This window comes from Astatotilapia calliptera, chromosome 8 (assembly GCF_900246225.1).
Source record: "Astatotilapia calliptera chromosome 8, fAstCal1.2, whole genome shotgun sequence".
Classification (NCBI taxonomy): Eukaryota; Metazoa; Chordata; class Actinopteri; order Cichliformes; family Cichlidae; genus Astatotilapia; species Astatotilapia calliptera.
This window is the reverse complement of record NC_039309.1, coordinates 17,585,222-17,608,719: the sequence shown is the minus strand read 5'-3', so window position 1 is coordinate 17,608,719 and position 23,498 is coordinate 17,585,222. Positions and strand designations below refer to the sequence as shown.

The 23,498-nt window shown below is 41.2% G+C and overlaps 1 protein-coding gene across 1 annotated transcript in view; it reads left to right on the top strand.

The window, feature by feature from the left end:
* Window positions 1-418: 418 nt before the first annotated feature.
* shisa8b (shisa family member 8b) overlaps window positions 419-23,498 on the top strand; it is a 34,725-nt gene continuing 11,645 nt past the window's right edge. The window contains exons 1-3 of the mRNA XM_026177173.1: window positions 419-890; window positions 1,900-2,564; window positions 17,123-17,247. Coding sequence (XP_026032958.1) covers window positions 1,933-2,564; window positions 17,123-17,247 — 757 coding nt within the window. The 5' untranslated portion in view covers window positions 419-890; window positions 1,900-1,932. The remainder of the gene's footprint in view (window positions 891-1,899; window positions 2,565-17,122; window positions 17,248-23,498) is intronic.

Genomic DNA, 23,498 nt, shown 5'->3' with positions numbered 1-23,498 from the left:
CTCGACACAGAAATCCACAAACAAGTGTGTTACCTAAGCCTGCGGCAGGAGAGGAGGGCGGGGAAGAGACATGACAAGACGGAGAAGGGATAAGGATGGGGAGGCAGGGTGGGTGGACGACGAGGTGGGGCTTCTGTGTGTGTGTGTGTGTGTGTGTGTGGTATGATAGGGGCCAAGATTTCAACATATAGTAAACACACACACACACACACACACACACACACAAACATTTGAGTTTTTTTCTTTTTTATATTTTCCCCATCTCTCTCCTTCCAGTCCTTTTCCCCTCTGGGAATGATGGGAAATGCAGCTGGATATAGCGCCCCTCTGCCCCCCCCCCCCCCCCCCCCCCCCACACACACGCTCTCTCCTATCTCTCCTCTCTCACTGTCTGGCACTGAGTGGAAGTAAACAGAGGCGGAGATCGCATTTGGTTCCTGAACTGTTTCAGGGCTCGGTGCAACCACCACACACACTCTTTTGATTTCTCTCTCACACATATGGACAAATACATACACACACACACACACACACAGCGCAAAGGGGATCTTGGCAGCAGAGGAGCCTAAAAGTCATTGACCGAACTCACATCAGCCGCCTTTGTCTGCACAGCGTTTGAAGAAGAGAAGAAGAGCAAGAGGTGATAGAGAGGACTGTAAAGACGAGTGTAAAGAGGGTCAAAGGAGTGCATCGCTTTGGGTTTGTTTAGGTCGTTCAATTAAATCAACGGCTGAAAATGGAGAACACGTGAGGGGAAAGAGGAGCGAGGGTAAACTTGGGGCAAAAATGCTGCTGGCTAAAGTTTGTGGATATTTCTAGAGGGATTTCATTTTATTGCCCTTGAACTTTGAGGAAGAAACGCACAGGGTCGACAGAGGACTGCGAAGAAGGTGAGAACCCAGTCAATGATTTTCAAGCATGAAATGACTTGCCTATTTAGCTCTTTCAAAACTAAACAAAATTGAACTGTCACTTGCTTTTCTGCATTTTTTTAATATCTTTGAAAAGTAAGTTGAGAAGTCTCCTTAGACTGATTCTCCCAGCTGATTATCGAATCGAATAGAAACGAATCGAATAGAATAGAATAGCCCTTTATTGTCATTGTACATGTACAACAAAATTGTGAGTGCTCTACACCAACTGTGCTGGAATAAAATATTAAATAGTAAGACAGCATGAGTAAATAACAAACGTGAAAAATATTAATAATCACGAGGAACATAGGAGGAAGAAACACAAAAGAAGAACAGGTTGCAAAGTGTTTGGAAGTAGTGTAATGCACTTGGTCTGAGTGGAGTCGGTGTGTGATTAGGACAGGATATTGTATGTTAACGGTGGCAATGGCCCAGGGGAAGATGCTGTTTGTGAGTCTGCAGGTGTGGAACCTGATTGACCTGAGGCGACATCGGGAGTGGCAGCGGGTCAAACAGGTGGTGAGCGGGGTGCAAGAGGTCACCTGTGATGGCCCTGGTTTTACTGAGACAGGATCTGGTGATGGGCTCAAGGGATAGCAGAGGGCAGCCAATGGTTTTTTGGGGGTAGTGTTAATTAGCCTTTGCGTAGCCTTCCTGTTGTTTCCCCTGCATACCAAACACCCAGGGAGTAGGAGAGAGCAGCGAGTGTGTATCACATCGCCTTTTATGACAAAAGTCTCCGATAGTGACCTATTTAAAAATGTACTCTGCCCTCTTTTCATTATTGATTTCATAAATGTGTCAGATCAATAGATAAGTCATGTGTTTTAACAGGAACACGCTTTGAGATACTTCTGGGAATTTTTTTTAGACTGTGGGGATTTTTTGGTTTGCTTTTCTCAGTAAAACTACTTTTACCTTGTTTGATGTCTGTGCTGTTTCTCTGTTGCCAACACTCTTCCACCTGCTTCCCTCCTATTCAAAGCCTGTAGGTGGAACATTGGGTTCTCCAGGAAACATGGCAGCCACCAACCCTTTCTCCTGCCCCTTTTTTCTCTCCTTCCTCTTTTTATTCTTGGTGATCCGGCCAGCCTTCGCCCAGGGTCCATCAGTTACAGCTGTGGGAGTAACTGAGGATTCACCTACCACACTGACTAACCAGACAACTACCAGCTATACAGAGACCACCCAAAACACTCCTCCAGAGACAGGGCTTTCCACTCCCAACAGTGGTGGAGATACAGATGATGAGGATCTCCCTCCTGCTGGTGGGACACGTTGCCAGGGTTACTATGATGTCATGGGTCAGTGGGACCCACCTTTCAACTGTAACGCCGGTGTCTTCCTGTACTGCTGCGGTACCTGCTTCTACCGTTTCTGCTGCCAGTTCCGTCAGCAGCGCTTGGACCAGAACATCTGCTCCAACTATGACACTCCCATCTGGGCAAACACTGGCAAACCAGTTGCCACCATTACTGAGGGACAGGGAGACCTGGACCGGGACCGCACGCAACTTATCGTGTACATCATCTGTGGGGTGGTGGCCATCATGGTACTGGTTGGCATCTTTACTAAACTGGGCCTGGAGAAGAGCCGTGGGGGAAGCGGAGGAGGAGTAGGAGGGGCAGCACAGGCCGACCTCAACTCCAGGTGAAGAAGTGTGTGTGTGTGTGTGTGTGTGTGTGTGTGTGTGTGTGTGTGTGTGTGCCCGCGCGCATGTGTGAGAGAGATGCATGGGTTTCCAAATTTCTAGAAAACGCTCATTTATCCCCTAATTAAAACATACGACAAAAGACATGTTTATTCTTTATCGATGGGTCTTTTTTTCTTGTTGTATATGAATGTAGATCGTTTGTTGTATTGGAGTAAGCCCAACCACAGACACAGGAGAGGTACTCCTCTCCTTTGGCACTCTGTGCACACCAGCAGGTTAATAACCAAGCAGTAGTCATGAGGGAAAAGGAGGAGGAAGGTTATTCGTGAGGATTCATTTTTCCAGCTTACAGAGGTTATTGTTAGATTGCTAATAAATGAAGACAATGTTCCCAGCCCTTATACTTTATACCTAAAAGTCACCTCAAAACATAGACACGTGCAAAAACCATTCTGAAATACAAAACAGTTACAGTCAAGGGTTAACAAATGCACATTTTGAATTTGAGACTGGTCTGTGACCCCCTTGTAATTACTGGTCTCCAGGCAAAAATATTGGACTCCCCAATTGCTTTGGTTGCTATCAAATTGTTATGGTCACCTGTACTTTGCATGGAACATGTCTGTCTGCAAACACTAGCCAGGTATTCTTCAAGCAGCATAAAACTGAAAAGTGCAACTAAAACCTGCCTTTAAAGGAAACATTGGGATATATATTAGTATAATACCCCTTTGCCACTGATTTCATCTACAGACAGCCAGAAACTTCTATGAACCCAACCATTGGTTGCATAATGTCCAATATGGTGGACGTGAGTCAAGCAATGTGTGTATCACATGATGCGCAAAATCGCTATACTAGGCTAGGCGCTGCTGAAGAAAGTCCATCAGACCATTTGAAACTGAGTCTGACTTATTTATTAGGAGAGTAATATTAGCTATTTGGCAATTTACTGGTATCAACATTTATCATGTTATGATGAAAAATGAAAATTTAAAAGTAAAGAAATGGAGAAATGCCCTCCAACTACAAACTTGGGTCATCTGTCCACCAGAGGGCACCCCACAACTTCCCCACAAGCATCACAACCAGCTGATCTGAGCAGAGTCAGGCAGAGGGTAAGAGAGTCGAGAAATAGAACAAATGCACTTGATAAGTTTTAAGAAAATGTGTTTATCTTTTTTTTTTAAAGTAACTAAGTACTGTATTTTTAAATCACCAAATATTTTTTCCTCAAACATCCAATAGACAATGAAGCTTTAACCTAAAGTTGAGTTTTATGAGTGCAAATTTGAACAAATTCAGTAAAAACTTGATCTTCTCAGTCCAAACATCAGGCACATTATTGACATGTCTGAAAAGTTATAATGAGTATGGCATGTCCTGGGAAATATCTGCACATGAATGAAGATCACTTGCAAATATTACCAAAGCTCAATGACATAAGCGAACATCAACAAAAGTTCCCAAAGAACATTTTAACATTCGTTAACTCATCAGTTTTGAATCTGAATCTACTTAATGACGCATCTCATTATTTAAGTGATTACATTTTGTGCAGTAAAAGCACTTTTTATTTCTTGGTTTTTGGAGATGCTGATGTATGATCCTACAGAGGTTTACAGGGATGTGTTTAGATTAGAATTGGCACTGAATGGGGCCTTCATGGATGGCACTACTGAAAATGACAGTTCTGCTGAAAGAGAATAGCACAGGAAGACGCTTGCAATTGCACAAATACAATGTCAGTATTATTTGAGAGGTGAAATAGCGTAAACAACATCACAACAACACACAGTGTTAAACTTATCTCGGCTTTGAGGCAACCACCAATGGGAGTGAAGCGAATTGTTGATTGACATAACTGGGGGTTGGTAAACAAACATGAGGGTGGAATGTCAAAAATAGTGACCAGCTGTCAGCTACAAAGTAATGTGCTGTGAGCAAATTGCTTTATATGTGGGTGAGGCTTAATTTTCAGTTTAAAGTCTAAAGTGTCAGCTATGGATGTGAACTAGTTTATCTTCACCTGTGTTAACTAAGCTTTGAGCTAGTGCTTCATCGGTGTACACACCTAAAACTTTACATATTTATTCTTGTTTATTCTCTTGTCTATTCTTAGGGTTCATTTATTTGTTTCTTTTTCAGTTTTTCTTTTATATTTCAGCTCTTTGCGTACTGTTTGCTTTTCTTGTAAGCATGAAACAGAGAAAACCAACTTTCTAGTTTTTGAGGGTTTGTTTTTTGCAGCTAGGCACTTTTAACTTGTGCGTCTGTGTTAGAATGTCTCATGTGTACAAATGTGTCAGGGTTTCAGAAAGAGCACATGAAGTCACATTTTACACTGTGAATCTGATGCTTTTAAACTGAGTTACTGAAACACAACCTTGAGAAGAAAAAAGATTTGTAGTTTGAGTTTTAGCCTTTCTCCTGATACAAATGCAATTGTGCATACACTCCAGCTGCAGTATAGAGTTAAATACATGGTTCAAAGTTCAGTCTATTCGCCTCAGGAAATCATTACAGCGCAGCATGGGCTCACATCTCTCTGCTTTCATCCTGAACCAACTCTCTAGCTGCCTCTTCTTTCTTTTCTCCATAGAGTTTGTTCTTCTTATCTCTCCAGGCTTATTGTTTTTGATCTCATTTTCTTGCTTGAAAATCTGTTTCATCACGCGCTATTTGTCCCTCTCATCCTGAATTTCTTCACCACAAATCACTTTGTTTTGGTTCGTAAGAGTCCTCTCCTTCAGCCTTCTTCCACGTCTCCTTTGTTCCTTCTTTACCAGGTCAATGTCCTTCTATCAACCTCTCTTGCTTTTTATCCCCCCTTTCACTCGCAAGGATAAGAAGTGAAACCAGCAGCTACTTTCAGTCACTCTGATCTTCATGCATTCCTCCCTCCTTTTCCATTTCACTTTGCAAACATCCCATCTCTCCCACATCATTTTTCTCACTTGAATTTTAATTGAGAAGCTAAACATGAGGACAGCTGCACTGGTGCCACCAAAACCTCCATTGACCATCAGTTGTCTTTGAGTGTCTCCCATTAACTCAAACTGCAAAACTCATTCTGCAGATACCAAACCACTAGGATTAACATTTTCTGCAGGGTAGCACCTAAGCTGAAATAGAAACACTGTGGCGGCATAAACATCCTCCCTCCGTGAGCCCATCTTGACAGATTACTGCTCCCCTTTGAGATTAAACAAATTTCACTGAGATTACAGCTTTACCATTTTTGGGTTGCTCTGCCTGCTTGCTTGTTTAGTTATTAGCCTGCTGACATAAATCCCTGCTATAAAAGTGTACGTGCAATCCAGGACTTCATATACAGCACACACACTTCATGAGGTGAGATGCACAAATTCTGCATGCGCTTTAGAGACGGATGTTAGAGCGGCCAAGCACAAAGCAAGACTTTTGCAATCTGCACGTGTGCTGTTGCAGCTCTCAAACTCGTGCTGTGCACCTGCTTCCCACCACAGGTTTCTCGTTCTCTTAACATCCTGCAAGCAGAGGGTGATTAGCGGGCTAAAATCCTAACAGTTTTCCCAAATCAGCTTTGAAAGTTAAAATCCAGAGTGATCCTCCTCGCAGACCTCCTTCCCCTCTCCTTCCATGCACACACACACTAAAACCACATTTTGAGTTTGAAAAATGCCTTCAAACTTGTGGGGACCGGGATTTTGTCCCCATAGCATCGTAAACTTCCAATTTTCGGTTCCCACAAAGATATATAAACAAGGACATACACACACACACCTTCTAATAGCCCTCGACTCGTTCCAGCCGCACAAGGTTCGGGGTATTTGCAAGCCGCACTAATCCCCAGCCAACAATGGAGAGCGCCTTAGGTCACGCGTGTCGTGTTTAATGAAAGGCTTCAACTGGAGCGGGGCCGGTTGTACACCGTAAACAAACAAAAATGACCTTCATGATTTTACGTGTACACGCACACATACACTCACACTCATCTTGATTTATAGTTCAATTAACAACAAGAATAATAGCGGTGGCATTTGGGTTACATGTGCATGGGTCAGATCACCACAGTGAGAGGTCAGAACAGCCATGAGGCGAGATGTGTTGCAACATAGCGTCCAGCTAGCAAAGCGGGAGAAACCTGGAAACAACATGGTGGAGGTCACATGGTTGGGATGGAGGGCTGTGTTTTTGCGCAAGTAAGTACATTAATGAGTGTGTGTGACACAGCGCTCCAGGTGCTCTCAGAAAAGAGAGGAAAAGATTGGGTGGATAGAAGAAGCCTCGCTTCCGAAATCTATTTATATTTTACTAATTTCTAGCAGCTAGCATGTTTCGAAGACAAGACAGCTGTGACAACTGTTAATTAATCTATGTGTCAAGGCACAACAATAATGACAGGAATTTTTAATTTAATGTATGAGTGACTTTTTGTTGCCAAAGTGATTATAAAATATTCATTTAGTCTTAAATAATAGCAGCGGCCAAAAATGCTAGTTTCGTGATGTCCCTCTGGCGTCACTGATCAGAGATAATGTGTCAAATACAGCACTGCACCTACTCTTGTCCTCAACACACTGCCAAGACTGAAACAATCAGGGGAACAGTCACAAGAGACAAGCATACACAGACTTGTTCATTTAAAGATCCATTCATCAGAGACCCATTTATTCATTCATGTATTTTTGAACTGCTTGTCCAGTTCAGGGTCACAGGGACTGGAACCTTGCCCATCTGACTTCAGGCAAGCGGCTGTGTACACCCTGGACAGACTGCCGCTGCAGGGCTAATACAGAGTGACTGACAGCCATTCATGCTCTCATTCACAATTGTGACCAGTTTATAATCGCTGATTAATGCTAACAAGTGTGCGTGAACTCAGAGTGAACCCATGCGGGGACAATTGTGCCCCTAAAAGATTGAAAACTTTTTCTGGTGAAGAAACCTCAAACAAAAACCCTTCCTACATCAAAGGACGCTTCTGTTGGAATTCTTTTTCACAATATTATCCTTTCTGTTCTTGAGGTTTCCATCCAGCATCAAAGCTACATCTTTGACTGCTCTGGCATGTCATCTTCATCCGGTGTGTTTTTAAGCCAGCTGCTTTTTTAGTCCTTGCATTACATAACGAAGGACGCCATTGCTTAAATGGTTTGACTGCTCTGCCCTGTATTAAGGTCCGCAAATAAGTGATACTCAATATAGCATGGGCATATATATGGGTCCATCACCACTCACACAAAGCACATAGAATCACTTTGCTATTAACCCTTTCTCTCGCTTCCAAATAGAAAATATTGAGTCACATTTTGTAGCTCAAGGGCACTAGTGACACGTTGATGTAAACTTTTTAAAAATGAAATGTACAGTGGCCCTGAGAGGTCAAACACACGATCTGAGAAAACATAGGAAATGCAAAAAGCAGAGAGAAGAAAAACGGAAGCAAACAACAAAAAGAAAAAAACTACGCAACGGAAGTGATTTAGGGGATGACTCGCCTCCTCTTTCAATTCCCTTTTCATATAAATTAATATATTTTTATTAATATGTAAGTATACATATTTGTTACTAATTTCAGACTGAGTTTCTGTTATTATTGTGACCAACCTGCAGTACTTCAACAGGGGGCTCCAGCTCTCGCTACATGTTCAATATTCAATGCTTCTGTTAAATCATGTTATTGACTCACTAAATTACTTCTGCTGTGATTTGTGTGGTTTTGCAGTATTTTCATTCTATTTGCTAGTGTTTTTTTTAAGTTACAGTGTGTTTGACCTCTTAGGTCAAGCAGAGGAGCGAGAGAAGAGCTGTACCTCAAGCTATTTTAAAGCCTTGAGATAAGCATTTTGGACACTTCTTTGTTGTTGTTTTTAGTTTTTTAAGCCAGATGTCATAAGGGAGGTGAAGATGTTACTGATAAACTGCTAACAGGAGACTGTGATTGACAAGTTGCTACCTCAGGAACATGCAAAATACCCACACCTTAAAGCATGCCCTGCTTTATCATGGATTCAACTCTAAATGGGATAAAAGTGTACAAAATGAACATTAAGGCATATTAATGACGACTTGAAATTAGCAACTGAGAACATCACAATGTTTTTAATGAGATCATACAATGAGGGAGAACTATGGTAAAACTTTTTAATAGATTTCTATACAATCTCTGCTCTTTTTACAACCAGAGTTATTGCTCTCTGCTGGCCATTACAAAGAACGCAGGTACCTCGTGATTTCACTTTTCAGACCCAGTTGCTCCTTATCTTTTATTTGAAATATTTTGGATTAGCAGAAGAAAAATGATGGATGTACAAAAGAGGGGGATGAGATGTGTCTCATACTTTTTAACTGAATCCAGTCAATAGATATTGGCATTTGAAAGTTCCAAACCAAGGAGCATCAGACAGTCTGCATCCACAATGCTGTGCACACCTAAACCAGACCAAACTTGAGGAGATGCCCTTGATTATTAACAGCTCAGCATTAACTGCGAGGTCTCACCAGTGATAATTTCACATAACTGGACAGAGAAGGGCCAAAGAAAAAGATCAAGGATGAACAGAGACTTAAGGTCATCAGAGTACAACAACCACACCAAATGAAGTTAAATCCCCACTGTGTGCCGTTCTCTTTGCTCTGTGGCTCAGAGTAATGGGAGGTGACAGACAGCGACCTCAACAAACTTTCAACCTTTCACACCAAAAGCCTTTGGAGAATCCTGGCCATCGTTTGGCTGAAAGCGATCTCTAACAGAGCCCTGCTAACCCAGTGTTATAAATAACTCCATCACAAACACGGCTCTACGCTCAATGGTCAAAAGACACAAGAGAGTGACCCAACAGTACTTTAGCTCACATTTTTGGGCTCCAAATCAAGAAACTAGTAATAACGTTACAGCTATCTGCAGTTTTATAATGTAAATAACAATTTAAACAAGCTTGTCCTCTGAGGGGCTCAACGATATAAGGGATCTCTCTCTTAATTAGCTTTTAATAAAAGGATCTTGATTGGATTCTCTGGAACTGATACTGGAGGTGCTTAATCTGTGAAGGAAAAGCACCATGAAACCTGCATGAACAGCATCATGGTTCACAGCTTAACAGGTATACTAGAAAAGATAGATGTGAAGTTATCCCTGCAGCCTGCCCCGTACACAGACTGCAGACAGGAAGCAAGTGAAGCCACTACAAGCTGTAAATATCTACTACTTCTGAGTTTCCTCCGCTCTCTCCTACACTTCCATAACCCCACCTTCCAAAATTTCTCCTACTTTTTCAGTACCTCCAGGGTTGAGCTGTCACTCTCTATCACCTCTCACCTGTCGCCACTGTTTGTGTGAGCATGTCTGCATGCATGCATACTTGCAAACAAATGTGATAAAGTGTGCATATGCATGTGCCTGCATCATCACTCGTCGCAGTTCCTCCCAAAGTGAAAGAACATATAAGCTGACAGATTCCTGGCTCCATCAGAAGTGACAATTTTCACCCTGCAGCTACTTTACCTTCCTCTCTCCTCCTCCTCCTCACCACTCCCGGGCTTCACTGGGCCCACACACACTTAAATGTGGGTCAACGCACACTGACTTAAGGGTTTGGCACTGTGTTGTTTCTGTGTTTGTGGTCGCCCCCCCTTTTTGAGTAAAGGTGCTGGGAATTGAAAATATCAAAGATAGCCATCCTTACATCTCTCATGTCTCGAACAAGGCATTTCAAAAAAAATTGAGTCGTAACAATTAGAGTTTTGTCTGTTTGTCTGTTAAAGTTTTATTCTATTACATTTGGATCATTTTTTGAAAAATTTGAACTGAAAAGGGTTATGAAGCAGAAATGCTGTCTGTCCATTAGTAATACTTCCGCAGGTTTAATGTTGATAAAAGAACATGTTGAATTTCCTAAATTGAAAGGTGTTCTTGTCCTTATGCATAAGTTGACTGACAGGTAACAGGCCAAAAAGGAGAAGCAGTCAAAAACAATACTGCATGAAGTGTGCTTGTCTAGACACTGGCACAGCTTCTTGTAAGTTTTCCTTTGCTTGTTCAATTTCAATAAAAATTTGTTACGCTGTGTAAAATGCAACAAAAAATAGAAAGCAATGATATCCAAATCACATAATCTCCTATTTTATTCACAGTAGAACATAGAAAAAGTATCAATGTCATGAAAAATATTGCAACAGGTCAGTAACATGATTGGGTATAAAAGAATATCTTAGACAGGCAGCGTGTCAAAGAGAAAACTTACAAACACTCCCACAGTTTGCAGTGCCATCCACTAATGCAGGTTAAAGCTCTATCATGCAGAAAGGAAGCAAAATGTCCAAATGGACTGAGGCAAAGTGGAAAACTGCTCTGTGGTCAGACAAATCGGAATTTGAAATTCTTTGCAGAAAACACAGACATTGCATTCTCCAGACTAAAGCGATGATGATGACACTCCAGCTTGTTATCAGTGCTCAGTGCAAAAGCCTGCATGGAGGTGGGTAAGTCCTGTTGAATCGCTCAGTGTATTGGTCATTACACACAAAAGCTTAAAGCGCTCTCATGACTTTCTGATATTCACTTCTAAATGACTGATGTTGCTGTTGGAAAAATATGCTGCCAGAATGGCAACAGAAGGGAACATTCACTTGTAGGAAGCCTGAATGAAGAGTTTTTTTGCAGAAAGTCTTAAGTATTCAAGCGGTTCTGTGCCTTCTGTAAAAATCTGTGCTCCTGCATTGAAATATTGTAGAGATGTCTGCAGATACTGACCTGCTTATTGTGCCCTCAGCTTCTCTGATTTGCATATGCACCAGCCCAAGTGGCAGGGGTGCGACCAGATACACTGACAAAAGAAAAACTGACACATCTCCACAGAGCAGTGCTTAATTGTTTTAAAAGTAGTAGGTGGAAAAAAGCAACCAAAAAAAGAAGGTCCTCTTGCCTGAAAGGAAAAAAAAAATCATAGACAGCGTAAAGATGGATGTAGCGTTCAGCTTTGGATGTAGGTTTGAAAAGTGCAGAAAGCATGGTAGTGCTGTAAACTTGCATTCTTTTTAATGGGAATGTTGGGGTGACAGCTAAGGTTGCGAGAAGAGCTCTGGTCCAATGTTATAGGTATTTTGTTGCACTGCATGCAGAAGTCCAGACTTTAGAAAGTGGTTTTGAACAGAAGACGGGTGTTGAACATATGCAGAAAAATGAGAGGAAGAAAGACTCAGAGTGGAATGACATCTGTTACAATGTGGTTACCATTTGCATGAAGCTTAACCGCTTTCAGGAAAAGGTCAGAGACAAACACTACTCATCAACGGCTAACCTGGTTGGAAGGAATTTTTATCTGTCATTATGTTTATCACTCAGACTCCACAGTTTGATGTTTTAGGGAAAGCCGTAAAACCAAAATCACCAAGAGCTTATAAAAATGTTTACATAGTAGATATTTACTGCTTGTAGGCGCAGTGTACAGAAATGGTGTAATGTACTCACTGAGAACATCTTACATTCAATCAGTGCAGTCATACAGCAGAGAGGATTTCACATTTCGAGAGTTACTGTTAATATTTGTTGGAACGACTCACTGTGCACGCTCTAATCTGGGTGACCTGAGAGGACTAATTGATTGTTACAGGACATTAGTGAAGTCTCATTTCACTGTGGCTCTAATGTGATGAGATAGGATGGATGAACTGATGAGCTCTCTGATCTCAGGCACAATACTTTTATATAATATGTCAAAGGATAATAAGCGCAGTGAGGGCAGAAGCTTACAGAATATATAAGTATAATACACATATAGGTTCCATAAGGTTTCTCCAAGAGTACAGAGCAGAAACAATAATTTTCACAGGGAACACTGTTGAGGGAACTTTAGGGCAATCCAGTGAAAGTAAAAGCTACTCTTCTGAGCTTTGGCCTGCCCTTTCATATCATAGAGGCATTTACATTGGGAGTCTGGATACTTTTGCATGTTTTTTTTATTAGCTTTCTAGATGTGAGTTTGTTGGGTAAATACAAAAAGTAGTGTAACAAAGGTGGTTGCCAATCTTCCCAGGAGGGAACAGATCAGAAAGTTTAACCTAAGGTCAGATCCTGCAAAATACAAACTACAAAACCTCTGGAACAATGGCTAAAGTGGGGCGATCGTGGCTCAATCGGAAGGTTGCCGGTTCGAGCCCCGGCTCCGACAGTCTCGGTCGTTGTGTCCATGGGCAAGACACTTCACCCGTTGCCTACTGGTGGTGGTCAGAGGGCCAGATTCTATGAAAAGATGTAAACTCAAAACACTGTTCACCCGACAGCACGTACATGGACATGCAAGTGCTGAAACATCTCATGGATTCCGAAACTGCAGGTTTCGTCACTCTCCGACCAAAATTCACTGAACCAAAAGCAAAAGAAGACAAAACTACGCATCATGTTTGAATAACATTGTAATGAATTCCATTCAAATCCCACTTCCTGCACAGTTCTCTCATCAGTGAGCTTTGAGACCAGTTTTCCATCAAAAATCTTTATTTTTGGGTTATTCGCTTGCTTATGACGCAACAATCTACCGTTGTTTACAGTGTTGTCAGCCGCTGGTTCTCCCCGCCAAAAAAAATTACCTCTGACAAGAAAGCATAGTTTCTGCTATTCAATACCGAAGAAATTTCAACTTTCACAAATTATGCCAAAATTCCAAAATGCTTAGCTACGTCCCTAATAGAACCTCTGTTTTTGTAATTATAATTTTACACATTTATTTCTTAAGATTTAAGTCGAAAGAGTCGTGCTGACAGATTTATGTCTTTGTCACAGGAGCTTTTTCTTTATCGTGTAGAAAAACAGCTAAATATGTAACTTCTTTACACTGGTAGAAAGGGGAGTTTCACTGGTCTGGCCTGGTTTCAGTGGGCTGTATGTGGCCCGGGATGTAAAATGAATTTGACACTCCCGTTGTAAACCAATAAACAAACATGAAGTCCAAGAGTAGTCACTAGCTGGACTTCAACTGATTCTGGTTCATTAATGAATGTGTTCCTCTTAATGTTCACATCTGGGTTGTTTTTGCAGATACTACAGACTTTTCTTGTCAATCTAGCCCACACTCCAGTATTAACCTCTTAACCAGCGACAAAGACGTCTTCATTATTTAAAGGCACCCACAGAAACTCTCATGAAGCTCAGCCAACGCTCCATAAACACCACACCGCCTGAAGACAGGTGCAGTTTTTGTTGCAGATTAAAAGTCCAAATCAGCAAGTTGTTTGAGCAGCGAGCCAAGAGAAGCGTGCGCAGAGGCCCGAGGCACTGTGTGGTGGTGAGTCACAGAAGGGATGAGGAGCAGAGAGAGGGTGAGGGAGGAAGACAAACAGTATGGTTTGAAGTGGAGGGAAAAGACAAAGAGTCAGATTTAGAACTGAGTTTAGGAAAGGAGGGGGGTGAGAGAGAAAGAACGAGACTCAAAGAAAAACAGACTAAAGAAATGAAAGAAGATGAGAGAAAATGATTCAAGACGTTTGGGTTTTTTTCCTCGTGTGTCAAATGTTGAGAAATGTTGAATGAGTTCAGAGTGAGAAACCAAGAATGGAAGACTCATTAATGAGAAAGGGTCTTATTAATGTTGGAACTAGTGTGTTTAGTCTTAACCATTGGCTTACTTTTATATAAGTGAATTAGACTCAGCATGAAGAACTGAAGATGAGTCGTGTCTGGATTCCAGTGCAAGCATTTACAGTACTGTGCAAAAGCCATGGATCACCCCTCATATCTTTATATTTCACTATGAAGAACTGAAGGAAATAGGTCGAGCGTTTTACAGCGTGGTATGATCACCTTTATTCTTCAACACAGCCAAAATATAATCTAAAATTGGTTCTTTGCTAAGTAGACACAACACTGGTATATTCCATATACTGTCTGGAATCATTATCATGCTAAAATGAAACCAATCATATGCTTTTGGGTAGTTGTGGAAGGTGGATCAACATCAGCTTTGACAGGATCCTCATCACCACTGGCTGAAATTCAGCCCCAAACCATGACACAGCCTCCACCATGTTTTACAGATGGCTGTAGATGCTCATTGTTGTAGCTCTCAGGTGACAGTTTTTTTAAGGCCTGCCATTTGTTTTGTCCTCATTGTCCAATGTTCTCAAACTATTTAAGACACACTGCACATCCCAAGTTTTCAGCTCTGAGAATCCACTTGCTGATACAAAATTCTTTTAAAAAAGGGATGAAAAATGCAAACAAAGAGAAAAAAGTCCATCTGAAAATGGTCGTGTACAGGTCTGGACTGAAAATGAAATTGGAAAAGCATTTCAGGAAGCCTGGAGAACTATTGCTTAAGACCTCTTTCAAAACAACAGGAAGGTCTGGCTTCTTGGAAGCCAATTATAAAGAAATAAGGGGTGACTCAAGACTTTTGCACAGTACTGTAGTTCCAGTCATTCAGTGAAATTATTGTTAAATCATTGTCCACGTGTTTCATCCATATATATTTTGTAGTGGCTTTATCATTCAGCACCATTTCGAGTGCTGGGAGTCAAATGTGGGTCACAAAGACAAGCAAACATGCACTATTTGGGCGATCGTGGCTCAAGAGTTGGGAGTTCGCCTTGTAATCAGAAGGTTGCCAGTTCAAGCCCCAGCTTGGACAGTCTTGGTCGTTGTGTCCTTGGGCAAGACGCTTCACCCGTTGCCTGGTGGTGGTCAGAGGGCCCGGTGGCGCCAGTGTCCGGCAGCCTCGCAGCACTGTGTCTGTCACGGTTCTGGGTCAGTTTGACCCAGTTTCATCCGTGTGTTCCCTGCCGCCATCATCATGTACCATCGTCTTCCTTCGTTCTTGTTCGTGCTCAGTAGTTTAGTTGTCCCAGTATAGTTTAGTTCTCCGTTTTGCCGTTTGCCTCTCTATTTTTTGTGTTCAATAAATCACCTTCACGCCTTCACGACTGCCTGCGTTTGGATCCTCCTTTTCCTTTTCCACACGGCTCTTCTCACTCGCCGTGACAGTGTCTTGTATACCTGTGCATTTGTGTGTATGTGTGTGTATGAGTGGTGCTGTGGACTTCCTTTTGTAAAGCTTAACTACAAGTGTTTTGAGTCAATAGTGTTTTTTGGGGGAAATACACAGGCAGCAGATATGTGTTGGATGAAGGGTAAGTCCCCCAAACTGTGCATAAACATACATCTGTGTGTAAAGTGTGTGTGTATGTGTAAAGTGTACATGTTTAGACATCTTTCTGAGGACAGAAAATTGGCACGACACTTTACTTTTGGAGACAAACAGTCACTCATAGGGACAAAATGCCTGTCCCCACGAGTTTGAAGGCCTTTATGTCAATTAGATGTCCTCACTAAGATATGAAAATGTGTGTGTGTGTGTGTGTGTGTGTGCGTGTGTGTGTGTGTGTGTGTGTGTGCACATGAACACTTGCACTCACACTTGTTTGGAAGTATTTCTTGCACTCAAACTCTTCTAGAGCCAAGTCTCAATGTGAACATATTGCAAACACGACAAGCAGCAAAAAGGCCGCCAGTCAATACAGCTGGCTGAGATTTAGCCTGAAAATAAAAATATGTTGCTCAGGCTCAATTATATAAGCATATTTCCTACAGTAAATGTAACAAGATGCAAACAGTTAACTTTGTCAGAATACAGGCAGCGGCATCTAATGTCTTCCAATCTGACACAAATCTTTTGCTTTATAATGTACATGCAGAGAGACCTGACACAAAGTGGTAAAAATGTTTTTTCCATGGTCATTTGTGCACACATGTACTTAACACTATGTTTGTGGCTTGGTTCAAATTGTTTGTTGGTCATAATACAGCCCACAACCGAGTGTGTAATTCCTCTGTAATTAAATGGAATTTCAGTGTATTTTAAATTAAATTACCATGAAATTATATTTACCTATAAATACTGCATATGTAATTTTAAGGTGGTGTACCATTGCATGGTCATTTAGCAGAAAAACATTATTATATTATATTTCAAAATATTTTTCCACTCACTTCGCACATTAAATATTACCATGAAATTACACAATGCTTACAATTACTCATAGTATAATTTGTGTCTTCTTTGCTTATTCCATAATTTAGGCACCACTTACAATATCATTATTCTTTTCGGTAAAATACATGAAGTTGTGCAATACACACATTTATTTATGCATGACCCACAATTACTTAAACTTTCCTTTAAATTACTTACGCAGTACTTAAATTTTCTTACAGTATTGCTTGTCTTTGTTTCCTGTGGAAAAAACAAAAAAAAAAAAAAAATCATAATGAAACACAAGTCCCCAATTTTTGTAATCAATATATTTTATTGAGAATTCTGTTATGATTTCATCAGGGTAATTGACTGGATGAGGAGTCAAATTTAAAAGAAAAATAAGCATTTCATTAATAAAATATCACAAAAAGAAGTCACATACATTTAATATCTATTGTACTCTAACTTGGTTTATCAAATAAAATAAGTTGAGCACCGTTGTTAACCTCTGTATGTGTGTGTGTGTGTGTGTGTGTGTGTGTGTGTGTGTGTGTGTGTGTGTGTGTGTGTGTGTGTGTGTGTGTGTGTGTCTTGGTCTCCAGGACGCTGACAGACCTGCTGAAACAGCAGGGGAATGAGGTGAGCTCGGTGGAAAATGCCACGGCCAGTCCGCCCAGTGCAGGGAGAGTCAACGGCGTCTCAGCCAGGATGCTGCGCAGCAGGAGTGGTAAGTGCAAAGAAAGATTGTGCACATACAAAAACACATGTAAACACACGTGCACATGTAAAAGGTAATGCAGTAAAAGATTAGTTTACTGCTGTCAAAGACTGCAAGACTATAGGCTCACCAACTAACAGTACTGTCCCTGTACTATGAAGCAAGATTTCATCTTACCCTGGTAATTTCAGGGTTAAGCCTGAGTTTCCTGTACTATGAAGATAGTTCACTTGTTACGGAGCATATTGCCATGGTAACTTATGAGTGAGTATTTTAATGCTAGACTCCTGTACAATGTTTTTCCTCTCACACACACTCATGCCACTGATTTGCTTGCAGCAGCTGTGTTGTTTTTCATCTCTATTTTGTGTTTAATCACTTCAGATTTTTCTAATAGCAAAGTCTCACGTGTCATGTGAACGTACAGGAAATATCCTGCGTTAACTTATTGAATTGATAACTAGTTTCATTCTCTCTGAAGTCTGTCTCTAGTGTCATAGGGTGAGAGGCAGCGTATACTCTGGACCGCTTGTCAATCTATTGCAGGCCTATCACAGAGAGACAGACAACAATTCACACTAAATCCCATGAATAATTTAGAATCACCAGTTAACCCAAAAAGCACGTTTGGACTGTGTGAGGAGATATCACAGGCATGTTCAAGGAAAACATGGAGACTACACAGAAAAGCCCCAACAAGCCAGCTGGTTTGAACCAATGACTGCAGAAAAGTAGTAGTTTTCTACAGTCATTGGTTTGAACCTGGAAACCTCTTGCTCAACAACCCAGTTGCTTTGAACTTCATGTTATATTCATAACATGAAGCAGGCCTGAACCCTGAAGGCAGCATGTGCCTTTTTCCTACATTTCCATCAGCAGATACAGCAACGTGGAATTTAAACACCTATTTTAACCATGTTTTACTCAGAGCAAACCACCTCTTGTGTGCTTGGATTGTTTCGGTTTGTGCATACCAGTAACTGATGGTGCACGTACATTGATTAGCGATGTGATGGTGTGTACTCTGCATCTGATGGTGTGGAAGGGTGGGAGAGGGCGTCTCGTATGAGAGACCCTGCAGCTTCTATCTCGCATTTCTCACTGTGTGGAATTTCACACCCCGCTAATGACATGATGCCACATCTTTGTTGGATTAGGGCGTAAGTGCAAAATGCAGGATTCTGAGACAGGTAGATGAACTAGAAGCGTTTTATTACAGCTGATAAAAAAATCCACAGAGTCCAAAGGTCCACAAGCAAAGAAAAAAAAAGAATCCAAAATAGGAAAACACCAAGAGGGAAATAGATGCTCTGACAAAGGACAAGGGCATTAGACACAGCTGAGGAATGAAGCACAGGTGAAGCCAGTTAGGATAACGATGCAGCCAAGTAAAACACAGGAGACGATGAAGATAAACTGACAGGAAAACAAGGAAGACAGCAGTAAGAAAACTATTAGTTTTATACAAAGAGTAACTGCAAGTAAGATTACTAAAGAAAAGCACAGATGATGATAATATAATCATGTGAAGAGTCAAAGTCAAGCAGAGAACATTCATCATAAACAGAATTTACAGGTTAACCCCCCTATTGTTTGAGAATATACTTAAGAACAAAATATATTTGTCATTGAATGCTGTTACATTCTATATCTTTATTGTCATTATAAATACATGAAATATAGGGAGATTAGGTGCCTTCCTTACGGAGGCGGTAACACAATTGCATGGGAACACCATCACATGTGTGCCAATATTGCACGTCTTTTACACATGGTGCAAGGTGGTGTCTAATGCCCTGATGGCTACTTGCTTTAATGCTCCTGTTATGACTCCTGTTCAGCCAAGTACATTTTTTAATGTTCTTGGCTTTCCTACGGCAGTGGGACCTGTACAGTTCTTCAAGAGAGGGTAGAGGACAGTCGATGGTTTCCTGGGCAGTCTTAATGATTCACTGGAGTGTTTTTCTCTGTGCTGCTGTGGAGCTGAAAACCACACACAGAAGCAGTAGTAAAGGATGCTCTCAATAGAGTATTGGTAGAAGGACACCCACAGTTTTTGAGAGATGTTATTTTTCCTGATGACACTCAGGAAATAGAGTCTCTGCTGGGTCTTCTTTGCCTGCTCTGCCATGTTCCTGAAATCCACAGTGAGCTCATTGGTCTGATCAGGTAGTCTGTGCACCATGCTATCAGTTGCTCTACTTCATCCCTGTAGGAAGACTCACCCCCCCCCCCCCCCCCCCCCCCCCCCCCCAGAGATGAGCCCCAGCAGAGTTGTGTCATCTGCAAATTACATTGCTAAAAGTATGACTCAGTACAGCTTTTTTAAACAACTCCAAATCCAGCACACCCACATCTCACATTTTAGTTTTAACATGTAGGGAACAAAAAAGAATGGTTATGTTTTAACAAGTTCTAGGCCCACTCTTTACCCCCTCAGGAACTCGAAATGCCCATTAGCATGGCCCGACCATCAACCCAACACCCACTTCTATGATGCAGGACCGAAAACAAAGAGAATAGTCCACCTAAAATTATTTTACATAATGCTGTATCAATATATCAACTTTGTGTCCGGTTTGCTAGTCAAGTTTGTCTGAGTGCAGCTCAATGGATGTTGGGTTTTTATATTTTCAGTGAGTTAATGGAAGTATAAGAATTGGACAGTGTGGACAGAAACAGGGTAAAAGTGAAAATGCAAATTAATTTAGATTTAAAGAAAGGGGAAGATAGACAAAAAGTTGTTCATTATTCCGTTGATTTTGTACAAAAAACATCTGTATTGATAAAAGTAGTCACTCAACTATCCCAGTCATTGAATTCAGGTGCTCCAGTCACTTCCATGGTCAAAGGTGGATAAACTCAAGCACCATGCAGACTGCATGTGAAAATATTTGTGAAAGAATGGATCATGGTAAAGCGATAGGATGAAACTTGTGCCAGTCCACTGGTGAAATTTCATCACTACTAAATCACGCTTCTCTGTCTAGAAGTCCAATAGATGAGTCTGGGTTTGCTGGTTGCTGGGGGAACGGTTCCAACATGACTACCGGTCTACAAAGCACGGTCTATAAAGGCAGGTGAATAAGAGTGGAGACTGTAAACCAGGCCTTCTCATCCAACATCAGTGTCTCACTTTACAAATGTGCTTGTGGAAGAATGGCCCCAAACTCCCACACACACTCCTAAACATCACTAACCTTTGTGGAAAGCCACCTTGAAAGAGTTGAAGCTGTTAAAGCTGCAAAGGGTGAACCAACATAATATTAAATCCTATTGATTAATAATGGGATGTCAGTCGAGTTCATATAAGTGTGAAGGCAGATGAATGAATACTTTTAGAAATATAATGTGGATCTCCAAGGTGTTCAGACCTCTTGTGTTCAGATTTTGTTGCTCTTTATTTTACTTCAATTAGACAGTCAGAGGGCATTTCAGGGGCCCATACTGTCCAGGTGTGGGGTTCTTTGTTGTCTCATGTGCTTGAAAAGAAGGCAACTGGACTTCTTTACGTTCATGAAAACATTTCTAGTCTCCATTCAAGAGTCTTTGTCAGTTGTAAAACAACTGATGGAGAGTCTTAAGTAGGCATTTATCCTCAAGTGGCAACTGCCCCCTTGCAGGCGATCCTGAAAGTCATTGACCTACTATTAATCATTTGAGTCTTCACATTAGCCAAGTTGTGACAAAAAGTGCAGGTGGTTACTATCGCCTGGGCCAAGGTGTGAAACTTCTGTAAGACAGTGCCCCATTCCACCTCTGGCAAGGTGTGAGTGAGGAGTGTGTTTCATATTTATGTACATAGTAGTCATTTTTTCCCACAGGGAGAAAATGTCCAGTGGCTGTTACTGATCAATAACCAGAAAACAAACATCCAAACATAACTATCAACTTAGAAGGAAAAATAAGTGTTTGCCTTAAGACTGCCTTGTCTACCATCTACTATATATATATGTATGTGTGTGTGTGTGTGTGTGTGTGTGTGTGTGTGTGTGTGTGTGTGTGTGTGTGTGTGTGTGTGTGTGTATATATGTATGTATATATATATATTTGGTTATGGAAATGGTTTTAAGCAACTCACAGCATGACATTTAAGGGTCAGTGCACCATGAATCACCTCCCTCTGTCCCAGATATTCATTTGCTCTTCGCTCGTTTCTGAGCTCTTCATCTGCATCTGTTTCAAGGATTTATTTTTTTATTTTTTTATTTTTTTACTTTTCAGGCTATTTGTACTGAATCTAAACTGACAGACAATGTATGTACATGTATTCACCATCCAAACTGTTCCGTTTTTGAGCCACAGGACAAAGTGGAGCACTGCATAGATTGCTGGGGTAGGAAACAGATGAACATTATTGGTTTTTCCACTGTAGACAAGAAAGCAGAGGTGGCTTTGGAAAAAAGTAAAACTCATTACACACAGAGTAATTGAACACATTTGAACTAATTGCAGGGTTGTTGAGAGGACTGCTGCCATTTTCTCTTGTGCTGACATTCACTTAAAAAAGATTGTGGACTTTATCCTTTTATGCGAGAGTGCAGATAGATCCTAAACTATAGCTTATTAGGTAACATGAAAACTAATCTAAATATAGGTTACACAGCACTCTTTTGCTGTGTAACCTATACCAGGCAGAAAATACCTTTGGGATTGTTGCTGCTGTTGGACCTGGCCTATAGGACGCTGTTAAAAAAGTTTGAAGTATCCACTTGGTTCCACTGAGCACCATAACGAGATGTTCTGCAGATCTGTGATTTTGTGCTCCTTCTTCTTTACAGCCTGTTGCTGTAGTACACAAGCCACAGATTCTATCTAAAACAGCGGTCCCCAGCCTTTTTCCCCCATAGACAGGTTTATGTCCGACAATATTTCCATGGACCGGCCTTTGAGGTGTTACGGATAAATACAACAAAATAAAACCACCACCAGTACCAAAAAAAAAGAAGATTTATTCATAACACACGGGAAAAGACCCAGGGTAACCGATTTAACGATAAAAACGATTAAAAAAAAATAACGCTAAAAACCGATAAAAACCATGAATTTAACACCCGAGTCTCAAATCTCGTGGCCCGTTACCAAACGACTCATGGACCGGTACCGGTCTGTGGCCGGGTTGGGGACCACTGATGTAAGAGTCACATATTACCACCCTGATGTCAGTCATTGAATTTTGGATTCCCACATAAAAAGCCTTAAGTTTGTTATCCTGGCTGTTGCCATCTGTCCATTGTCTCTAAAATATCTTATCCATCATTTACTGACTCCATCATTTATTCCAACTTCTTTGCACCATTGCAAAGATGTCCGGAGCCCAATTCCATACGTGTGTCCACATACTTTGCCAATCAAGCTGATTCTGATTGTGGTAAAAGTGCACTTGGCCATTAAGCTCTTGGGTAGCAAGCAAACCAATAACTTTCAGCAAGCATATTTTAATATATAAATATTTTTAAATGTGGTTCTGGCAGCGTAACCAGTATGTGTTAGCTTTTGTCGTCAGACCTGTGTTTAAATCCATGCGCCCACGTTACATTTCATCTGGAAATATGTCACACTACAGAAGCTCTGAATCCTGCTTCACTCTGACTTTATAGGTTAGAAACGTCAAGAAGTCACAAGCCTTTAAAGTCACATACTTTGAGATGTACATGAACCATCCGTGATGTTAACTGGAGACAGGAGGCAAATATTTGGTCTCTAACAAATATGAGTCATTGCAGATAGAAAGCTTGAAGCAAAAAGCGATGACCTATTTATCAAAGTCGACTGCAGAAGTAGGGTGACCCAGTAACAAATCACTCCAAACACAAATTTCACCTCTTCTCCTCCCACATCTCTTTTTTCCCTGTTACCCCAGCTGTCAGAAGAGTGACTCTGAGTGCTTGTGTCATCCAAAATGTTTTCCTGCCCTCTCAACTCTTCCCTGGGGTCAATTAGAGGCAAACTACTTAATGATCTTAGTACGAATCTGTACTCCCGTGTTTTTGTCATGTTTATTATTCTCACAAAAGGCACGTGTACGCCTGACTCAGCCAGTCGCACAGAGCGAGGGTTATAAAGTAAGTGGATGTGGGAGAAGGTTGTGTTTGTTCACACTGCCTCTACTACACTCAGTGATGATGCACACGGACTTTCACGTTGGATCGTACCGTTATTAGACATTGTACCCACCCTCCTTACTCGCTTTATTCCCAGCACTTATGTCTCCTTATTCTTGCCACTGCAGTTTTGTTGTTCACGGACACACAAAGATG